This window comes from Terrapene carolina, unplaced genomic scaffold (assembly GCF_002925995.2).
Source record: "Terrapene carolina triunguis isolate 2854851 unplaced genomic scaffold, T_m_triunguis-2.0 Scaffold210, whole genome shotgun sequence".
Taxonomy (NCBI): domain Eukaryota; kingdom Metazoa; phylum Chordata; order Testudines; family Emydidae; genus Terrapene; species Terrapene triunguis.
Window position 1 is genome coordinate 36,690,114 of NW_020664561.1, and position 20,327 is coordinate 36,710,440.

At 46.7% G+C, this 20,327-nt stretch overlaps 1 protein-coding gene across 1 annotated transcript in view; it reads left to right on the forward strand.

Annotated features, from left to right (window-relative positions):
* The window catches only part of LOC113407298 (probable ATP-dependent DNA helicase HFM1), a 91,274-nt gene that overhangs the window by 2,668 nt on the left and 68,279 nt on the right, over nt 1-20,327 (forward strand). Inside the window, exons 3-8 of the mRNA XM_026655634.1 lie at nt 1,370-1,402; nt 2,921-2,991; nt 12,756-12,888; nt 15,446-15,597; nt 17,167-17,244; nt 17,395-17,556. Of these exons, the coding sequence (XP_026511419.1) occupies nt 1,370-1,402; nt 2,921-2,991; nt 12,756-12,888; nt 15,446-15,597; nt 17,167-17,244; nt 17,395-17,556 (629 nt within the window). The remainder of the gene's footprint in view (nt 1-1,369; nt 1,403-2,920; nt 2,992-12,755; nt 12,889-15,445; nt 15,598-17,166; nt 17,245-17,394; nt 17,557-20,327) is intronic.

The window sequence follows — 20,327 nt, forward strand, 5'->3', positions numbered from 1 at the left end:
CCCTACATTTGAACCCTAAAGTTCAAAGTGGGGATCCAGCCTTGACACAGGTTCTGCTTGATAACAGTCCTAAGCAATGTGGACTGATGCACGTTCATTTTCATTATCTGAGTCAAATGCCACCAGCAGAAGGTTGATTTTCTTTTCTGGTGATCTGGGTTCTGTAGTTCCTGCATCGGGGTGTTGCTCTTTTAAGACTTCTGAAAACATGCTCCACATCTCATCCATCTCAGATTTTGGAAGGCACTTCAGATTCTTAAACCTTGTGTCGAGTGCAGAAGCTATCTTTAGAAATCTCACATTGGTACCTTCTTTGGGTTCTGTCAGATCTGCAGCGAAAGTGTCCTTAAAATGAACAACGTGGTGAGTCATCATCTGAGACTACTATAACATGAAATATATGGCAAAATGCGGGTAAAACACAGCTGGAGACATATAGTTCTCCCCCAAGGAGTTCAGTCACAAATTTAATTAACGCATTATTTTTTTAACGGGCGTCATCAGCATGGAAGCATGTCCTCTGGAATGGTGGCCGAAGCATGAAGGGGCATACGAATGTTTAGCATATTCGGCAAGTAAATACCTTGCAATGCCAGCTACAAAAGACCCATGCAAATGCCTGTTCTCACTTTCTAGTGACATTGTAAATAAGAAGTGGACAGCATTTTTTCCAGTAAATGTAAACAAAGTTGTTTGTTTAACGATTGGCTGAACAAGAAGCAGAACTGAGTGGACTTGTAGGCTCTAAAGCAGGGGTTCTCAAACTGGGGGGTCCCGGCCCCTCAGGGGGACGTGAAATGTAGGATAGTTGAAAGTTTTGGAAGGGCATAATACTCAAGACATAGTAAAACGTTAAATCCTTATGTAAAGGAAACCTAGGAAAATAAATAAATGACCTATTGTGGTTGCATCAGGGACATTTTTAAAGGCCTGTAAATTAAAAGGAAATCTTATAAAAATGCACAAAAGAAATAACAGAGTGCAATATAATGTGATAGGAATGACAAATTCAAAAAGCAAAGACAAAATGAGCTATAATCAATAAAGGATGTTAAGGGGAATGCAGTAACAGTAACAAGTGACTAACCTGTCTCCCTACTGCTAAACCCTCCATGACAAGTATGTGACCTTCCTGTTACTCCCAAGCTGTGGAAACCTGTACAGATCTCTCCTAGTGACAAGCCCATGACCTCCCCCCCCCCCCCAGCTGTCAAATCCTCCCATATCACCCTATGCCCAATTACAAGCCTGTAACTCTCCAAAGGATGCATATATAAGATTTAGGAAAATAATGTTTAAAGGTTATTGGTAGAAAACAGTGTCAGTTTTTATAAATCTGTTTTTGTTTCTTTAGGAACTGTAAAAAAAGATTTGGGGTTTTTGAGGGCTGTTACAGAAATCCGTATCCTTTTACTTACTGTAACTGGCTTACATCTAAAACATAAAACATGTATTTTACAGTATTACTTCTGATTCCCAACAAAATCTGAGAATCAAAGGGTAAAATATTCTTTATGCTTGGTACCTCTAAAACATAGTGAAAATAGGACAATGGAATAATAATTAATCATTCATTGCCTAAGCAATTTATTCTTAGATCATGTACTCATACTTGTTTATAAAAATGATACATTTAAAATATCAATATAAAATACAGGTACTTACCTAATTCAAATATAAAACTTCAAATAAAGCTGAAGTGAATTAGCATATGGATGTGTTTCACATTTGCCATCTTTGGTTCTTTAATATTTGTTTTCTAATCCTCTGACACACTCCTAGGCTAAACATTTTCAAAAATGGCGCCTAAAATTAGGCTTCTCAAATCCATATTTAGGCAACTAAGTGTCCAGACTTCAAAAGCACTGAGGTGTCAGTGGATCTAATGATGTAAGTGAAAGCTGCTGGATGTTGAGCTCTTTTACAAGCAGGTTGTTACATAACCTTAGGTACCCATTTTTTAAAATCTTGGCCCTCATTTTCCTAAACACTCAATCAGCATTACTTACTCTTCTTTACTCTGTCTTTGATTACTCTTACATATTGATTGATGTTTCCTTTTCTTCTTTGGTATTTTCCTTCAGCTAGTTCTCAGAATAAAAACCATATTGAAAAAACTAAACCTGTTATTTTTGTTGTTTGAAAATATACAACAACAATACCAGTGCTGAATATACTAATCGGAGTTGAGCAAAAATATTTAAAATTGCTGTTAGTTTTAAGAAACTATATTTGAACCCCACTACATCTGTTTATTTTTTAATTGGACAGTACCTATGCGTCCTTGCACTTTTGCCCCCCTTGGCTTTTCTGGGCAACCTCCCCTCTTTTGTGTGTGTGTACATATGTGTTTTGTGGAGAAAAGTAAAGAAGCATAAAGCTACATATACAGAATGAAGAAAACAGCATGACATTCATTTATGTTTATGTATGTTTAAAAAATAAATGTGAAGTAAAAGTTTTGAAACCTTGTTTTTAAAAAATGTTAATCAATTTAATGCTTTTGAATCTGAAGTGTGCTTTTGCTCTGTCTCTTCACAGAGCAGGCATGCACAGGCAATGAATGCTCTGCTTCACCCTGCTATACATGTTTTGTGGAGTAAAAGAGTTTCCGTCTCTCTTCAGAGGGACGACCTCTAAGGATTATTTCATTTTTCTTTTAGATCTTAGTCTCTCCTAAAACTGCCAATACATTCCTAAAAGTTACTAATGTGGGGGTTTTGTAAATTGGACTCCTGTCCACAAGGAATTGAACTGAAACCATCAAATCATTTGAGTTACATTTTGGGAACCACCTGACATGTTTGCATAAGTGGAAATTCTTTATTTAGGTTTTAATAAAGCAGCTATTATTTTCAGTTAAAAGAAAAGAAAGATATGTTTTATATTCTTAACTGAATGGTTTGAATATGATCTTAAGCTGCTCAGTTTAGAAATATTTTCAAGGAATTCCCATATTTTAACTACATACAGTCCGCGGCTTTGGATGATGTAAGTAAAGAATATTTCTTAATTATGTTTGCAGATTGTATTTAATATATTAAATATGTTAAATAAATTGAAGTGCCATTTTGTTATTTACAAGTGTTATTGATAAATCATTAGTGAGGTACAGAGTAGTGCAGCAGTACACATTTCAGGAGCAGGTAAGCAGAACAGTAATGCAGCTCATCTAGAAAAAGGTCCAGGATTAAATTTCTTTATCCATTTTGAATATAATATTATTGTAAATTGTGATTTGCATAGCTGTTTCACATGTGGACTCATAAGAATGTTTTTTTCCAGAACAAATGTAATCAAATTTTGAAATTAAAATTTGTGAAGTCAATAACACAGTTATGTCGCAGGGAAGACAGTCTTTTAGGAAAGACTTTCTTATCCTACATCTAGGGTTCTTCATCATTTAGGGAGTCTTGAGGATTTTCCAATTTTTCCCTGCTTTTATTCTCCAAACCTCAAGACCCTACATTGAAGCAACTGTCCTTCCAGCAGAGGAAGACACTATTACAGGTGTTGCAATCTTGTGGTTAAAATGAGCAGAGGGGTTTGTATTGGAGATTTAAGTCCAATTCAGTGAGCATTTTAAGCATATGCTATAAAATGGATTGGGGCCTTTGGGGATGGCCATGCAAGCCTCATATCCATTAGTTAACATTTTCTGCAGAGAAGCTGATATGATTGTTTTGCCGTGCAAACACTAATATTACATTTAAACTCCCTGGGGCCTTGTAGCGGGGTGGTGCCCCGCTCCTGCCCGGAAGGGCTTAAAACAGCCCTGGCAGAGGGCTGGGGCAAAGGAAAAGCTACTAGGCTGATTGGAGAAGTAGCCACAGCTGGGCCACGTCCCAGTCAGGCCTCAGCTGGCCCTATATAAGAGACTGGGAGCCAGGAGCTCAACAGACTCCCTCTAGCTTCTGAGAGGGAGGGACCTGGCTGCAGGGAGCTAGAGACAGGGTACCTGAGTGGATCAGGGCTGGGGAAAGGCTGAGGAGCTGGGGGAGCTCCAGCCTGGAAAGCCCCAGGCTGCAGCCTAGCAGAAGACCAAGGGATACTAGGGGTTGCAGAGGGCAGCCCAGGGGTAGGCCAAGGCAGCAAGTCCAAACCCTCCTTGCCAGTGATGAGTAGGCTGATACTGCAGTCTGCCCCAGGGCATGGGGCTAGACGATGACTGGCAGTAGCCTTATACTGAGGCGAGGTGGGAATAGTGGGTGGGGGTTCCCCGAGGAAGGGAGACCCTAAGACTGCGGGGTTACTGCCAGGGGGCAGCACCCCAGGTAAAAGGGCACCGGGGTCCAGGGAGGGACACTGGGGCCAGAGGACAGGCGGATCACCGGCCTGCAGAGGGCGCTCCGGAGCTGGAACGAGCTAATTCCCGGAAGTCACCAGCAGGAGGCGCCGCAGGGGTGAGTCCGTACTCGTAGAGGCCTTAACATGTGAACCTTTAAAATCATGTGGATTGGTATTCTTTTTACATTTGCAATCTCTTTCCCCGGTTTTTTTTTTCTTCTCTTTTTGAAGTGCATGTCTATTTTATCCATACTAGTTAGATGCCCCATTGCTCAGTAAGAGACCCAGTATTAATTAACAAGGGTTTATCTAATGAGTACCTACAAGATACATTGCACAATTTTTTTCTTATAACTTTCATGAAAATCAACTTTGCTTGTGGCCATACTCTGCCATTATTCTGCAGACAGTACTCCCATTGGATTGAAGTCAGTGGTTTTTATGCAACCTTCCACTAGTTCTTAGAGTGCTGTCCCTGTGGGTGCTCCACTTAAGGTGTCGGTGCATCCCAGTACCGTTGATTGGAGATTTTTGGTAGCAGTGTTCGGTCAGGATGCGCGTGCACAGAAGCTGTCTTGCGGTGCCGTTGGAGTCTTGTCTAGCATGTGCACGGCCCGACCCCTTCAGTTCCTTCTCAACCGTCCTCAGCTGAAGACTGAACTAGGGGCAGTGTGTCAACTTCTTCCCCTGTAGATAGAATAAAGAGAAAAACTAGTTAGATACCTTAGATAAGTTGGTTTATAGTTTAAAAAAAAAATTATTTTCCTGTTTCCTTGCTCCTTTTTGGAGCACTCTCTGAAGCATGCCTGGTTCCCCCAGGCTTTAAAAGATGCAGCTCCTGCCGCAAAGTGATGCTGAGATCAGACAGACACTCGCGGTGTGTGAGATGTCTTGATGAATCACACATACCCCCATAGTGCGTTCGCTGCAACAACCTGAAGGTGAGAGCCTGGTGCAACTGGGACCTTCGCCTCAAGATGATCTTAATGGAGAAATCATTACTACCAAGCCCAGAAATGGGCCACCAAAAGCCCCTCTCTAAAGGCTCTCTGACCAGGTCAGAACTGATGAAGAGCACGGCTCGATCCTCTAAAGAAAAGAGGAAGCGACTGTCAACCTCTCTGCAGAGGGAACCACATAAAAAGAAACTGTCCTCTGCGAGATCGTTACCTTCAGTGCCAATCACCTCTCAAGTCAGCACTTTCGACTCGCCTGGTACCTTTGGCACAGGCCGTACGGCCGAGCCCAAAGCAAAAGAAATGGAGGCAAGGCATAGACATAGCCAAGCCTCCTCCATGGCACCAACTATGTCAGCATGGGAATCGGCACCGGCACCGATCATGCCACCACCTATGGCACTGACAACGAACTCAGCACCACTGACTTCGTTGGCACCACCATTTCCGGCACCACCGACTGATATAACCACAATGGGACTGCCGGTACCGACAAAGGTGAGCCACAAAGCAGTTGCACATTATTTAGCTCCTACAAAAACAACATCATCGGGACCTTTGGCACCACCACCATCGCTAAGTTCCCTGTAACCCACGTGGCCGTGCAGCAGCCTATTAAGCACCACATAGGCACTCAGGGAGCCCGCCCGCTTGGAATCTGCCGTGGCCAGGGGAGGAGTGCCCCTCCCCCTGCCCCAACCCAGCCCCGGACTTGCTGCGGCCAGGGGGTGGGAGCCCCTCCCACAGCCCGAACCCAGCCCAGTCCCAGACCTGCCATGGCCAGGGGAAGGGTGCCCCTACCTTGGCCTGAATCCAACCTGGACCTGCCGCAGTTGGGGGAGGGGCACCTATCCCGCAGCCCAGCCCCAGAACTGCCGCGACGGGGAGACGCACCTCTCCCCCCCCACCCCCCAGAGCCCAGGTGCTTCTGCGGGGAGAGAGTGCTGGGGGGAGTCCTCTCTCCCTGCCGTAGCCCCAGGGCAGCCTGCACCCCAAACCCCTCATCCCCGGCCCCACCCCAGAGCCCACACCCCCAGCTGGACCCCTCACAGCCCTGCACCCCAACCCTCTTCCCCAGCTTTGAGCCCCCTCTCACACTCTGAACCCCTCGGCCCCACCCCCACCACATGAATTTTGTTATGTGCACCAATTCATTCCGCACATGTGTGGGGAAAATTAGAGGGAACACTGCTCCATCAGCACCACAGCAATTCCTCACACAGAGGGATATTTCGATATCTTTGGTACCCCTGTCACCACTTCTCGGCACCAATGGAACTCCCCCATGAAGCATCACTGTACAGCCCATGTCTCCCATGGCACCGTCGGTACCAAGTGACAGGGCGGATGAGGATCAGGACAGCACTGCACTCCTACTCACCACAGACCAATTGGAGGAACACTGTAGCCATCATAGCCCACTCACCCATGGTATGGACAACCCTGGATGTGTCCCCTCATGGCATTCCCCATGCAGTGGCCATGAGGGGACACATCCAGGGTTGTGGGACCCATGGGCAGAATATAGAGCCCACTATACCAGAACCTTATTGCCACCCAAGGTGAACTTGGGTCTCCTCCCCTATCCCCAGTGATTACATCCATTGCCCCAGAGGATATAGCAGAGGAGCTTGAAGAAGAAACAGGTCAAGAAAATGTACCACCAACTCACAACTCTTCTTCATCTCCTGATGAGGCCATTATGCCACCTCCACCTACAATGATGGATGATTTTAAACAGTTTCAAGAACTGTTTAAGAGAATTGCGCTGAGCCAGGACATACCCATTGGAAGAAGTCCAAGAAAATCAGCATAAATTGCTTGACATTTTGCAAACCTTGTCTTCAAAAATTGCACTCCCAGTAAATGAGGCCATTCTGGAACCTGCCGAAACAGTGTGGCAGACGCCAGCCACTATCTTGCCTGCATGCAAAAGGGCCAATAGAAAATATGTGCTAGCCAAAGGAATGGACTTTCTCTTTTCCCACTTGCCACCAAACTCACTGGTAGTTGACACAGCAAACCATTGATCCAAACAGCCTCACTCTAAATCCACACCTCTCCATAAGGACCTCCTAGGAAGGAAGGTCTACACATTGTCCACTTTTCAATTTAGGGTCGCTAACTACAGCGCCCTCCTGGCAAAGTATGACCACGACAACTATGGGAAGCTATTCGAGCTCACAAATGACCTTCCCGAGGACAAACACAATTCAAGACCTTACTAACTGAAGGACAGTTGGTGGCCATCACTGCCTTACAGGCTTCCCTGGACGTTGCTGATATGGCAGTGCATACCACAGCCACAGCAATTGTAATGTGCAGAGTCCCTTGGCTCCTGTCTTCTGGCATCCCAAAAGAACTGCAACTCAAGGTGGAAGACCTCTGCTTTGACAAAGAAAAACTATTCTCATCTAAGATCGATGAGGTGCTACACTTCGTGAAAGACTTATGTGCGACACATTGCAGGCTGGGCATTTATACACCATTTGCTAAAAGAAAGCGTTACCAACCTTATCACCGTTTTAGGGACACACCATTTAATCGACAGAATCCCAGACCTTATGAAACGAACAGATAGAGAAACAGACCACAAAGACGTCAACTATCACAACCCCAACCAGTGGTGTCACAACCGCCGCCTAATAAACAGCAATTTTGAATGGTTGGTTGAGGGTCTGAATGACCTCAAGACAGCGCCACTTTGCCCATTTGGACATCGGCTGAGACCTTTTTACCAAGCATGGAAGTCCACCACAAAGGACCGTTGGGTCCTAGAGATCATAAGATTGGGCTCTGCCATCCCCTTTATTTCTTGCCTACCTACTCTATCCCCTTCCCCATCCCTCTTCAGTGACCCTTCTCATGGGCACCTCTTAAGGCAGGAAGTAAATCATCTACTGCAACTAGGTGCTGTGGAACCAGTACCTACGTGTAACCCTTCTGCCCATCTAAGTTGGCAGCAACAAGGGCCGGGTTCTGTATCTAGGGGTTCCGTTTCAATAACGCAATGCAAAACCGGCTCGAGCCCCCACCCAGTGACCTGGGACAATTACATACCACCCCCTGGGTACCTCTAAGAGGCAATACTTCCCCTCTCGCAAGCACGGAGTCTGAGTGTAGCAGAAAATGTTTAATAACATGAGGTAAACGACATCAGCATAAAATTGGGAAAACACCACCAACAGGATTCACAACACAAACCATGAGCAAAACCCACCCCAGCAAATTGGGCTGTGTCCTTTCCCTTTGGTTCTTGAATCCAGCAACCCAAAAATCACCCAGAGTCCCCAAAGTCCAACACCCCCAAAGTCTCTTGGGCCCAGCAACCACCCAAAGTCCCAAAAGTCCAACAACCCCCAAAGTCTCTGCCCCTGGTCAGTGCAGCCCCAGAGTAAAAGGGGGGGCACGCAGGGTGTTAAGGGGCACCTTACGTGATCCGAGGCTGGCCAGCCGTCTGTTTCTCCGTGGGGGTTCCGCCGCAGCCTTCACCACGAGCCAGTCCACTTTCCTGCCATCCCACGCACTGCTCCGCTCTACAAGCTGCTCCGCTCCACCCCATTCCGCTCCGCTCACCGACCTGTGAGCCGTTCCAGCCGTCCCCGCAAACAGCTCTGCTCGCCATTCTTTGGGCCACTCCAACCGCCCCCGCAAGGCTCCGCGCAACCGCTCGCTGCTCCTCCAGTCGTCCCCACAAATTGCTCCGCCAGCTGCTGAACAATATAGCTTCAGGCTCCCCCACTAGTTAACACAGCACTCAGTGATCTCAGCTCTTAATAACTTTAGCTCTTTTGTGATTTCAGCTCTTTTGTGATTTCAGCTCATATAGTAGGGGAGCCCCAGTGCTGGTGCACCATTGGCCTGAAGTGAATTCAGCTCAGCAGCCTGTAACTAGACTCCTAATGGAATCAAAGTTAGCTCTGACATTCAACAGTGGAGAGAGGAGGTGGTGCAACTGGTGTTTCAAACCCTCAGAGGGGGCCCATACCATCAGGTAAAAATACCTGTCCCCGTCCTCTCTCAATTCACTGGGTTTTGTAACCCATGCCCCTTGTCAAGCAATTGCTACTTAGGTAATGGTGAAGGACTCACTCAGTCCTTCTGTCATACAACAGTTCCACTGGCCTTGATTCACAGAATCAGGGTAACAAAACTTTATTCTTCCTGCCCCAATAACAGAAAAACTGGGGATCCCACACCAGCCAAAGTAACCACTTTCAGTTGCTGTTGTTTCATGCCAGGCGAGTGGGTGTGCCTATGCAAACAAGATTAGCCCCTGGAGTTCTTTTCCACACTCGCCATAATTCACCACCAGATATCAGGGTAGAGCTCATCCTGACTCTGCTTACATCCGCAATACAGAGGGAAAAGCTTCTATTCCCACTATTTTTTGACCCAAAAGAAAAACAGGATGGCGACCCATACTAGACCTACAAAAACTCTACAAGTTCATCCGCTCCCAGAAATTCAAGATGGTCACATTAGGCACAATAATTCCAGCGCTGGAACAGGGGAACTGGTTTTCAGCCCTCAATCTAGAAGACATGTATTTCCACACTACCATACACCCAGCACACAGACAATTCCTCCACTTTACAGTAGGACACGAGCACTAACAATATAGGGTGCTCACATTCAGCCTGTCCACTGCACTGCACTGCTCCAAACCACTTGTGGTCATCGCAGTGCACCTGCGTAAGCAAGGGATCATGTTTTTCCTGTTTCTAGACAACTGCCTCCTGTAAGGCCCCACTCAGATAGCGATGGCAGAAATTACCCAATGGACTTCTGCCCTCTTCCAAACACTAGGGCTGCAATTAAACATACAAAAATCGACATTGATGCGCACACAACAACTAGACTTCATTGGAGAACCCCTCGATTCAGTTCAAGCCAAAGCATCTCTCCTACAGAACAGATTTCTGGCGATAAAGAAATCTCATAGAGATAGTTTACACCGCTCCTTGAATCACAGCAAGAACCTGTCTACAGCTGCTAGGACATATGGCAGCCACCACATTTGTGGTAAAGCATGCCAGATTACATATGCACTGTCTCCAAGGCTGGCTGAGTTCACTATACAAACACAGCCTGAACAAGACCTTACCACCACCTGCCAGAGTCCTAGAATCCCTTCAGTGGTGAACAAAGCAGGAGAATCTCTGCTCAGGGATCCCCTTTTATCAAGAACCTCCCTCAATAATTATCACAACAGACACCTCACTGATAGGTTAGGGTGCACACCTGGATCATCATGCAATCCAAGGCAGATGGTCAGCAATGGAGAGACATCTCCACATCAACTTACTAGAACTGAGAGCAGTACGGAACACCATCCTCCATTTCCTTCAGTTCATAAAGAACAAGACAGTACAGGTGATGACAGACAATATCACATGCATGTTCTACATCAATCGACAAGGGGAAGTGCAATTCCATTTCCTTTGTACTGAGGCCATAAAACTATGCAACTGGTGCATTCATCACCACATTGACATCTCAGCCTCCTACCTTCCCAGATGTCAAAATAGCACAGGGGACACTAAGCAGACAGTTCTCCCAGAAACATGAATGGGAAATAAATCCCACAGTCCTACAACATATATTCCAATGATGGGGTTTTCCCACCATCAGCCTATTTGCAACATCACAGACTCACAGATGTTCACTATTCTGGTCAAGAGCAGGATTAGGCCCTCAATTCTTAGGGGATGCCTTCCTCACATGGAACATAGTGCTTCTATATACATTCCCACCAATTCCGTTAATCCCCAGAGTCCTACACAAGATTCAGAACGACAATGCCAAAATGATACTGATAGCCTCAGTGTGGCCCAGACAGTCCTGGTATCCTTACCTGATGTGCATGACAGTTTGCACTCCATGAATGTGCATGACAGTTTGCACTCCATGAACTCTCCTGTTGAGATCAGATCTCCTCTCAAATGGCAATGGTCAGATCCTCCATCCAAACTTGGAGAAACTCCATCTGAAAGCATGGCTCCTTCATGGTTCCAGCAACACGAATTAAACTGTTCGGAGCAAGTCAAACATATGTTATTGAACAGCAGACATACATCCACACACAATACTTACCTACAAAAATGGAAAAGATTCTCCATATGGAGTCAGAAAAACAATTCACTCCCAATACTACACCACTATCACTAGTGCTAAAATACCTCTTAGAACTAAAGAACTCCATTCTTATGGGGAAATTGTATTCGCTTAACATTGTTTCACTTAAAGTCTCATTTTTCAGGAACATAACTACAACGTTAAGTGAGGAGTTACTGTACAATTTTAAAATGTTGACACCCTGTAAGATAAAGAAAAGGAGAATAAGAATGTTGGGGGGGAAGGAAAATGGGGAGACATGGGAGAAAGGATGGAGTGGTGATACATGCAAAATCCCAGGCATGGGGGAGGGGTAAAATGAGGGAACCTGGAATGGGGGGTGCACAAAGAGCCACTGGGGTGGGAGAAATGGGGGCACACAGAATCCCTGGTGGGAGGAGAATGTGGGGGAATGAGTAATAGGGGGACTGAGGGTGCATACAGTGCTCGTAGTGAGAGATGTGGGGCATGCATCTCTGGTAGGGAAGAGAATCGGGAACACGTAGAGGCCACGGCAAGAAGGAGGGGGATGGGGAGGTTCAGCGAGTCCCTAAAATAGAAGGGGATGTGAGGGTGGCATACAGGGAGCTTGTGGGGGAGGAGGTAGGGATACAAGAGTTCCTGGTGAATGTAATGAGCTTGTTCTATGGAAGCAACAAAGTGTGCAACTCCCTAATATAAAAATAGCAAGCAAGTTTTCCAACATTAATTTTCAGCAGCAAAAAGGTAACTATTTTCCTTGATTCAAGTAAACTGAATGAGTCTGCTGAGAAACTTTATTTTAATATTTTAAATTAATATGTGCCTAAATAGGGAACTATGTTTACTTATTTTGTTTTTATAATATTTTTCTCCATAAAAGTTGTTTAAAACTCAGAATTCTGTTAAAGTGATCTTTTTACCAGTATTGGCATTAATAGATACAGAAATTATAAAAAGATGACTACAGGAATGTCTTTGAAATTTTTGTAACAGCAAAATTAATACAACTTTATAATGAACCTCTCTTTGCTAATAGTTGCACATTGACAGTGGTCTATTTGTACAGCAGTAATTTGAATCTAGAGACTGGCATTTCTGTGTTTGTGACGACAGTACATCACTACATCATAGTTATAGTTGTATGGTATCTCTTTAATAAATATTTCAATGGTAGCTAAGCATAGAAAAAGACATTCTTTATTCTTTTGCCATTTATTTAAGTTCTCATCTAATACAAAGTATCTAATCTTTAGAAAAAACATGTTGTGTCATACCAGCAGTCGTTCACTGGTACATATATCAATTTAATAATCCCTCCTGTGTAATTTTTTTCCTTCACAGTTCTGTCAGAATGAATGAATAGGTACATTTGAATAGCTTCATTATATTTACTGCTTTCTAATTCTTTCCTAGATTCTTTACACAGATAGGAATTTTGTGATTTGTGCTCCGACTGGTTCTGGAAAAACTGTAATGTTCGAACTAGCTATTACAAGGTTACTAATGGAAGTGCCGATGCCTTGGTTAAATATTAAAATTGTCTATAGTGAGTATTATGCTAATTTTAAACAATTATTAGCTAGTAGCAATGATAACAAAATGTAAAAGTTGAAATAATTTTCTATGTACACTTAATGGTTATCTTTAATAAGCTTGAACTTAAATACGTGATGACAACTAAGTGAGGCCTACTTCACAAAACGTATGTATTGTATCGGGGTTGTTGTTATAATCATGTATTTGTATTACCGTGACAACTATTATTATTATTATTATTATTATTATTAATCTTTGTATTGCATAAGTGAGATTGGGAACCATTTATTAGGCTCGGCCTGTACACATAGTAAAAGACTGTCCCTGCCCTGAAGAGCTTATAGCCTGAACAGAGAAAGGCTGTGAAGAAACAGAGGCACTGGGAATGCTTTGCTCAGTGCTGCAACCTGGAATAGAATCAAGGTCTTCTGAATCCTAGTCCATTGGTCTGTCCACTGGACCACGACATGGCCTTCCCATTAACCATTTCTTCTTATCTAATCTACAGGACAAAGCAGGCAAGGTTAAATTAAATCTGCATTGATTTAATTATAACAAAAATAAAATATAATTAGTATATTTGAAGGTAATGACATCTCTTGATCTGTCATTCTGTTTTTATTTTTGGAGAAAGGAATTTTGTATCTTCATGTAGATCAAATGAGACTGGTGACTTTTTCCCCTACCCTTGATTTGTCCACATTGTAAAGCCACATGCAGTTTGGCACAATTCAACATATTTGGTAGTCTTATGTTAAATGGTCAACTTTGCATTTACAAAGGTTACTAGCTTAGTTGGTTGAGGTAATATCTTTTATTGGACCAATTTCTGTTGGTGAGAAAGACAAGCTTTCGAATTCACACAGAGCTCTTCTTCAGATTTAAGAGCTCTGTGTAAGCTTGAAAGCTGCCTCTGTCACCAACAGAAGATGGTCCAATAAAAGATATTATCTCACCCACCTTCTTTCTCTAATATCTTGGGACCAACAAAGCTGCAACAACATTGCAAACCACAAATTTAGTACTTTTTTAGACACGTGTATTACAGTTCCTTGCTGACAGCAGATGGAGACAGATCACTTGAAGTTTAGAGTTATGATATTGTTCTTTATCAAAGGACCTTTTCTTGTCCCAATCAGTGCAAAGTGGATTTAAACTGTGGAGAAGGGAGTTCTCTGCTGGTGGAGATAGTTCTACCGCCTTCTGCACCGGGGCATAAAGAGAGAGAGTGGACATGTCAGGGGCATAAGATCTGTGAGGGAGTTGTTCCCCTCTACTTTAACTGAGGATGCCTCTGGGTCTGGGTGGCTGAGGACTAGGGGGCCACTGGTGGCTCCTTATCTCCCCCCCCCACCCATTTCCCACCTCCTAGACTTGGGAAGGATGGAGAAACTGCCCCTCAAAATTGTTACTGATAACCCAAGATTTTCCTGGATTTATTTGCTTGTGGCTTAACCAGAATTTGGTGGTAGTGATTTCCTAGCAATGCAGACGACTGACATGCTGACCACTGAATCAGGAAATTGATTTATCTGAACAGCTTTACTCCTGGTACTTGCTTCCCCCCTTCCCTCTCCCCTGCCTTGCCAGTTGATGTATACTGTTGTAGTTGCTTTTTTCCAACTGGACTCTGACTACCTAGCCTAGAATGCAGTTGCAACAGGACAAACTTTATTATTCCTGCTTCAATGTCATTGATGGATCACATCTTTCACTGGTTAAAGGTCCTGAGGCACGGCATTTTCTATATGAGCTACCCATCCCTAAAGGCTTGTATCTGTTGCTACTTGTATGTCAGTGTGGGGAATCAGGGACATTTCTTTTTTGATATTTTAGAAATGAGCCACCACCTAGGGAAGGTATGATTTGTGTTGACATCCTCAGGAAAAATGTCAGTGTTGCAGAAGACTCATTGTATGAATCTGTGCCTGATGATGACTTCAAGGCTTGCTTCCCTACACCCCCATGATTACAAATAGTTCTGTACTGAGTCTAGATGGGATCCTACTGGAAACTGACTCTAACTCTGCAGTTGTGGATCATGTTTTCTATTATGAAGGCTCTTCCTATGTGTGTATTAAAGAGTGCCCCAGAAAAATCAAGCTGTAATTTGGAGTGAGGTTGTCCTTTGTATATTAATCTATTATGTGGCTGCTAGGAGTGCTTTTCCTGTGTTTTCTTGTGTTTGTGTGAGAGTCTGGCTCTGTCAGCTGGGTGTTTGTTCTTCTGTGGGAGTCAGAAAACAGCCGAGGATTATGAGAGGGCACTAGGCATTTTGGTATAAAGAGACGTGTTCCAGAGGGATGTTCAAGTCTTTTGTCTCTCTTTGTGGGCAGGAAAGAACTATAGCCCAGAGATCAGAACTGCTGTAGACAGAAGAGAGTAATGCCATCATTAACTCAATGGGTAAATTTTAATATACATGTTAATTCTTCTGGTTTTAGCTTTGCTCAAGAATTTTTCCCCCAAAACTCAGGCATTTAGCAGCTTAAGCAATACATTTGATGTTTTGTTTTAAAATCCTTTACTTTTCTCAGCGTAATCCCTCAATTTTGTATTATTTTTAGTGGCTCCAATAAAAGCTCTGTGCAGTCAGCGTTTTGATGATTGGAAAGATAAATTTGGACCTATAGGGCTCAGCTGTAAAGAACTGACAGGAGATACAGTGATGGATGATTTATTTGAAATACAGCATGCTCACATTATTATGACCACACCAGTAGGTTTCATATATAACTTGCTATTTGTTTTATTGATCTTTTTCTAAACCAAAAATCTGAAGAAAAATGTATTATAGAAATAATTTGCTGCATGTAGTCTAGCTAATGTATGTATGCTTCCGGGGCTTCCCCTTGTTTTATAGAGATTGGAAACTTTCAGTATAATTGTAAGGTCATTTTACTTGCCTGTAAACTGCCATGCATACTTTTAGTGCTATATTTGTCCTGGGGGAATTCTGTGCCACTGCGCACATGCAAAATTTATGACCCCCACAGATTTCTTTGTTTCCCCGCAGAAAAATGACTTTCTGACAGGGAAGCAAAGGGAAGCCACAAAAGCGGTCATGCAACTCTCCCCAGCAGTATGTTTCGGGTGCCCAGGGCAGCAGGCAGAGAGGTAAATCACTATGAGGCAGGACTGGGGAAGACCTGGCTGGTGGCTCCTACCCTGTGCCAGGCTCAGCTGCTAGTCCGGGCTGGGCTGGGGAAGATGGGACTTCCTCTTCCCTTGCATGGCATCCGGGGCCGGGTCAGACTCACCCCCAGATTTATCCCCTGGCTGCAGGAAGCTCTGCAAACTCCCCCTCCTACTTTATGCAACCATCGTTCCTCAACTGCAGCGGGAGGAATCCCTGTACAGGTAGCTGCTCGCCCATCCGCCCAACCCCCATGCATCCAGAACCCCTCAGACCCAGACCCTCCCACTGAGCCTCACCCACTGCACTCAGAACCCCCCTTCCCCGATTAGCCTCACTCCCCCTGCACCTGGACCACCACGACGAGCCACCTGCACCCAGATTCCCACCCCACTGAGCCCCAACCAGTTGCACCTGGATCCCCACCCCACTGAGTCCCACTACCCCATTATCTGCCCCCCCACTGAGACCCATCCAGACCCCAACCATCTTCACCTCGACCCCCTGCAGAGTCCAGTTACCATTGCACCCAAAAAAACCCAACAAGCCCCGATGAATCCAGATCCCCTCCACACCCAGATTCCCCACTGAGCTTCCCGCACCCAGAACCCTCTCAACCCACACCTGGATCCCCCCACACTAAGCCCCTCCACACTTGAATCCTGCCTTGCTGAGCCTGCCTGCCCACAACTGGTGCACCTGGCATGGAGGGGCAGGGCCCTGGGGTGTTTCTGGGGCAGGCCTGGTCCTTGCATTGTGTCAAGGTTGCGTGCAGCCTCACCGCTGAGTCCATGTCTGGGTCGGGGGAGCTGCACAGTGATTTCCAATCTCTGTGCAGCCAGTGGCCTGTGCTCCCCAATGACATGCTAGAGTCTCCACATTTATTTGACAAATAAAATTTGCCGAATTTTAAAATATTATGCATAAAATTTTAATGTTTTGGTGCAGAATGCCCTCAGGAGTACAATATAAACAATAATTAATAATAAAATAATAATGTGTCAAATGCAAAATATATAGCATTAGCTCATCAGAACTTTTATTTTTTTTAATCATAAACATTTGATCGTGTTTAAGGTCTGTCTCTGCTACTACTTCTGGAATCTGTTTTCATCATTTCTTCTGCCTCTTCTTCCCCCCCACCCACCCCAGGAAAAATGGGATAGCATGACTAGAAAATGGAGAGACAACTCTTTAGTCCAACTGGTACGACTGTTCCTCATTGACGAGGTAGTGATTTTTATAGTCTGTTTGTACATGAAGAAAAAGAAAACTTTTAGGAAGTATAACAATGTTATATATTTATTTTAACATATTTGTGGGTTAGAATGCAAGAAGTACGCAATGTTATTTCACAGATTTCTTTAATTATTTTAATAGGTACATGTTGTGAAAGATGAAAGCCGTGGTGCAACACTTGAGGTTGTAGTCAGTCGGATGAAGACGATACAGTCTTCTCTTTCACGTGTCTCAGAGAATCCTGACATGCTTACACCCATGAGATTTGTGGCTGTTTCTGCAACAATCCCAAATGCTGAGGATGTAAGAGTTATAGTTTAATTACTTTTTTAAAAATATTTATTTGTTTCTTTGACATCAGTTGTAAAAGCAGTGGTTCTTCTTCGAGTGCTTGCTCATATCCATTCCAGTTAGGTGTGTGCGCGCCGCGTGCACGATCGTTGGAAGATTTTTACCCTAGCAACACCCGGTGGGTCGGCTGTGGAGCCCCCTAGAGTGGCGCCGTTATGGCGCTGGATATATACCCCAGCCGACCCAGCGCCCCCTCAGTTCCTTCTTACCGCCCCTGACGGTCGTTGGAACTGTGGAGCGCGGCTTAGCTGATCTCCACACTCCCTAGCTTCTCATTGTTCTTGTTATAGTTAGTTATATAGATAGTTTTCAAGTTAGTTAGTTAGTTAGTGTATTGTGTATATATATAGTTGTATATTGTTATCGGGGGTTTAGGGGGTGTTTTTCCCCTTTTCCCCCCGGCGCACAGCCGGGCCCATGCCCAAGGCTCCTGGCTTTAAGCCGTGCGCGTCCTGCGGGAAGCATATGCCAACCAGCGACCCGCATAGTTCTTGCTTGAAGTGCCTTGGAGAGACTCATCCAGCAGATAAGTGCCCTATCTGCAAGGCCTTCAAGCCGAGGACAAGAAAGGAGCGGGACTTTAGACTCCGACAGCTCCTGATGGAGGCGGCTCTGAGTCCGGATCCTCCCTCGGCGCGCCCTGTCCCGGCACCGAGCGCTTCGGTGCGCAGCGCCCCGGCGGGCCCGACCGGTGCGGCGGAAAAGACTGCTCGGCACCGACCGACGTCGGCACCGCGCCCGCCTAAAGAACCTCGGCACCGATCCATTTCTCCGGGCCATAAGAAGGCCGGCAAGGCGCGGGACGTTGCTGCCGCGAAGATACCGGCTCCCCCCGGTGCCGGGGGTAGAGCCGCGTCCGCAGCTGGACCGCCAAAGACAGGCGGCCACACCGTCGACTCCGGCACCGAGGCCGTTGAGTCCGTTGAGTCCAAGGCTGGTGGTGGAACCTTGTCTCCCTTCCACCCCGGAGACCTTCGCTACGGCGAGAGACCTGATCGCCCTCACGGAGCCGGCGCCGTCGCAACTCCCGGCACCGGTGGCTCCACGTGTGCTGCAGTCCAGAGGGAAACCTGCCCTGGTGCGCCCACCGTCGCCAGCACGAGTCTCTCGGCACCGCTCCAGATCCCGAAGCAGGTCCCGACGCCGCTCTGAGTCCCGGCGCCGAATGTCACCTCGGCACCGGTCGTACTCGCGGCCCAGATCTTCTTCGCGGCGCCGTTCAACATCCCGGCACCGTCGCGACGACCGGCACCGATCGGGGTCGAGGCGCAGCTCCCGGCACCGGTATGAGCGCCACTCGGGCTCGAGAGGCCGCTCCCGGTACCACGCCTCCTCCAGATCGTCGTCCCGTTCCAGATCGGGATCCCGGCACCGGAGGGACTATCGGCACCGGTCCAGGTCCCGGCACCGTTCGCCGGCACCGCACAGGGACAGATCGCCTTACGGCCGGCACCGATCGGCACCGTACCATCCGGTGCCGACGGCATCGGGTTCGGCACCGCCGTGGCCGTCGAGATCGGCGTCGCGGTCATCTGAGGCAGTGGAGGCCGGCCACCTGCAGGAGACCGACGACCCTATGCAAGGACCTGCGCATTGGTCCTTCTGGACTCCTTGGGCCTACCACCAGGCACAAGGAGCTCCCCTATCGGCCTCCCGCTCTGGCCGTTCGGAGCCTAGGGCCCCAGAGTCCACCATCTCCCGCCCTCCTCCAAGGGACGTGGAGGCTCCAGTGCCCGCACCTGCAGAGGCCCTGGACCAGGGGGCAGGCGATGCCCAACCCCAGGAACACCTGGAGCAGGACCAACCATTGGACCCCTTGCCACCAGGGGCATCCTCCTCGTCCTCGCCTGATGAGGCCGTAGCGGGCACGTCCGCCATTGGGCCGCCTCCTATAGACCTTCGGGCCCACCAGGACCTGCTGCGTCGCATGGCTCGCAATATGGACCTCCAGGTGGAGGAGATTGCGGAGGTCCATGACCCTATCGTGCAGATCATTTCAGCGGATGCTCCATCCAGGGTGGCATTACCGCTGATCCGCACCATCCAGGCCAACGCCACCACTATCTGGCAGACCCCGGCCTCTATTCCGCCCACGGCCAGAGGGGTTGAGAGAAAGTACTTTGTGCCTTCCAGGGAACATGAGTATTTGTACACTCACCCCCAACCGTGCTCACTGGTGGTTTCATCAGTCAATGCACGGGAGCGACATGGCCAGCAGGCTGCTGCGCCCAAATCGAAGGACGCTAAGCGCTTCGATTTGTTCGGACGCAAGGTCTATTCGGCTGGCGGACTGCAACTGCGGGCAGCGAACCAGCAGGCGCTCCTGAGCCGCTATGGCTTCAATATGTGGTCCTCGATGGGGAAATTTAGAGAGCTGGTTCCCCAGGACTCGAGGGAAGAGTTCGGGGCCTTGGTAGAGGAGGGCAAGCGGGTGGCATGCACCTCCCTACAGGCGTCCCTTGATATAGCGGACTCGGCCGCTAGGACCCTGGCGTCGGGGATAGCAATGCGCCGAATCTCCTGGCTCCAGGTGTCAGGCTTGCCACCTGAACTGCAGCAGACCCTGCAGGACCTACCGTTCGAGGGCCAGGGCCTCTTTTCAGAGAAAACTGACTCGAGGCTCCAAAATCTTAAAGACTCTCGGACAATGATGCGCTCCCTGGGGATGCATGTCCCAGGGCCTCAGCGCAGACCCTTCAGGCCCCAGCCTCAGCGGTTCTACC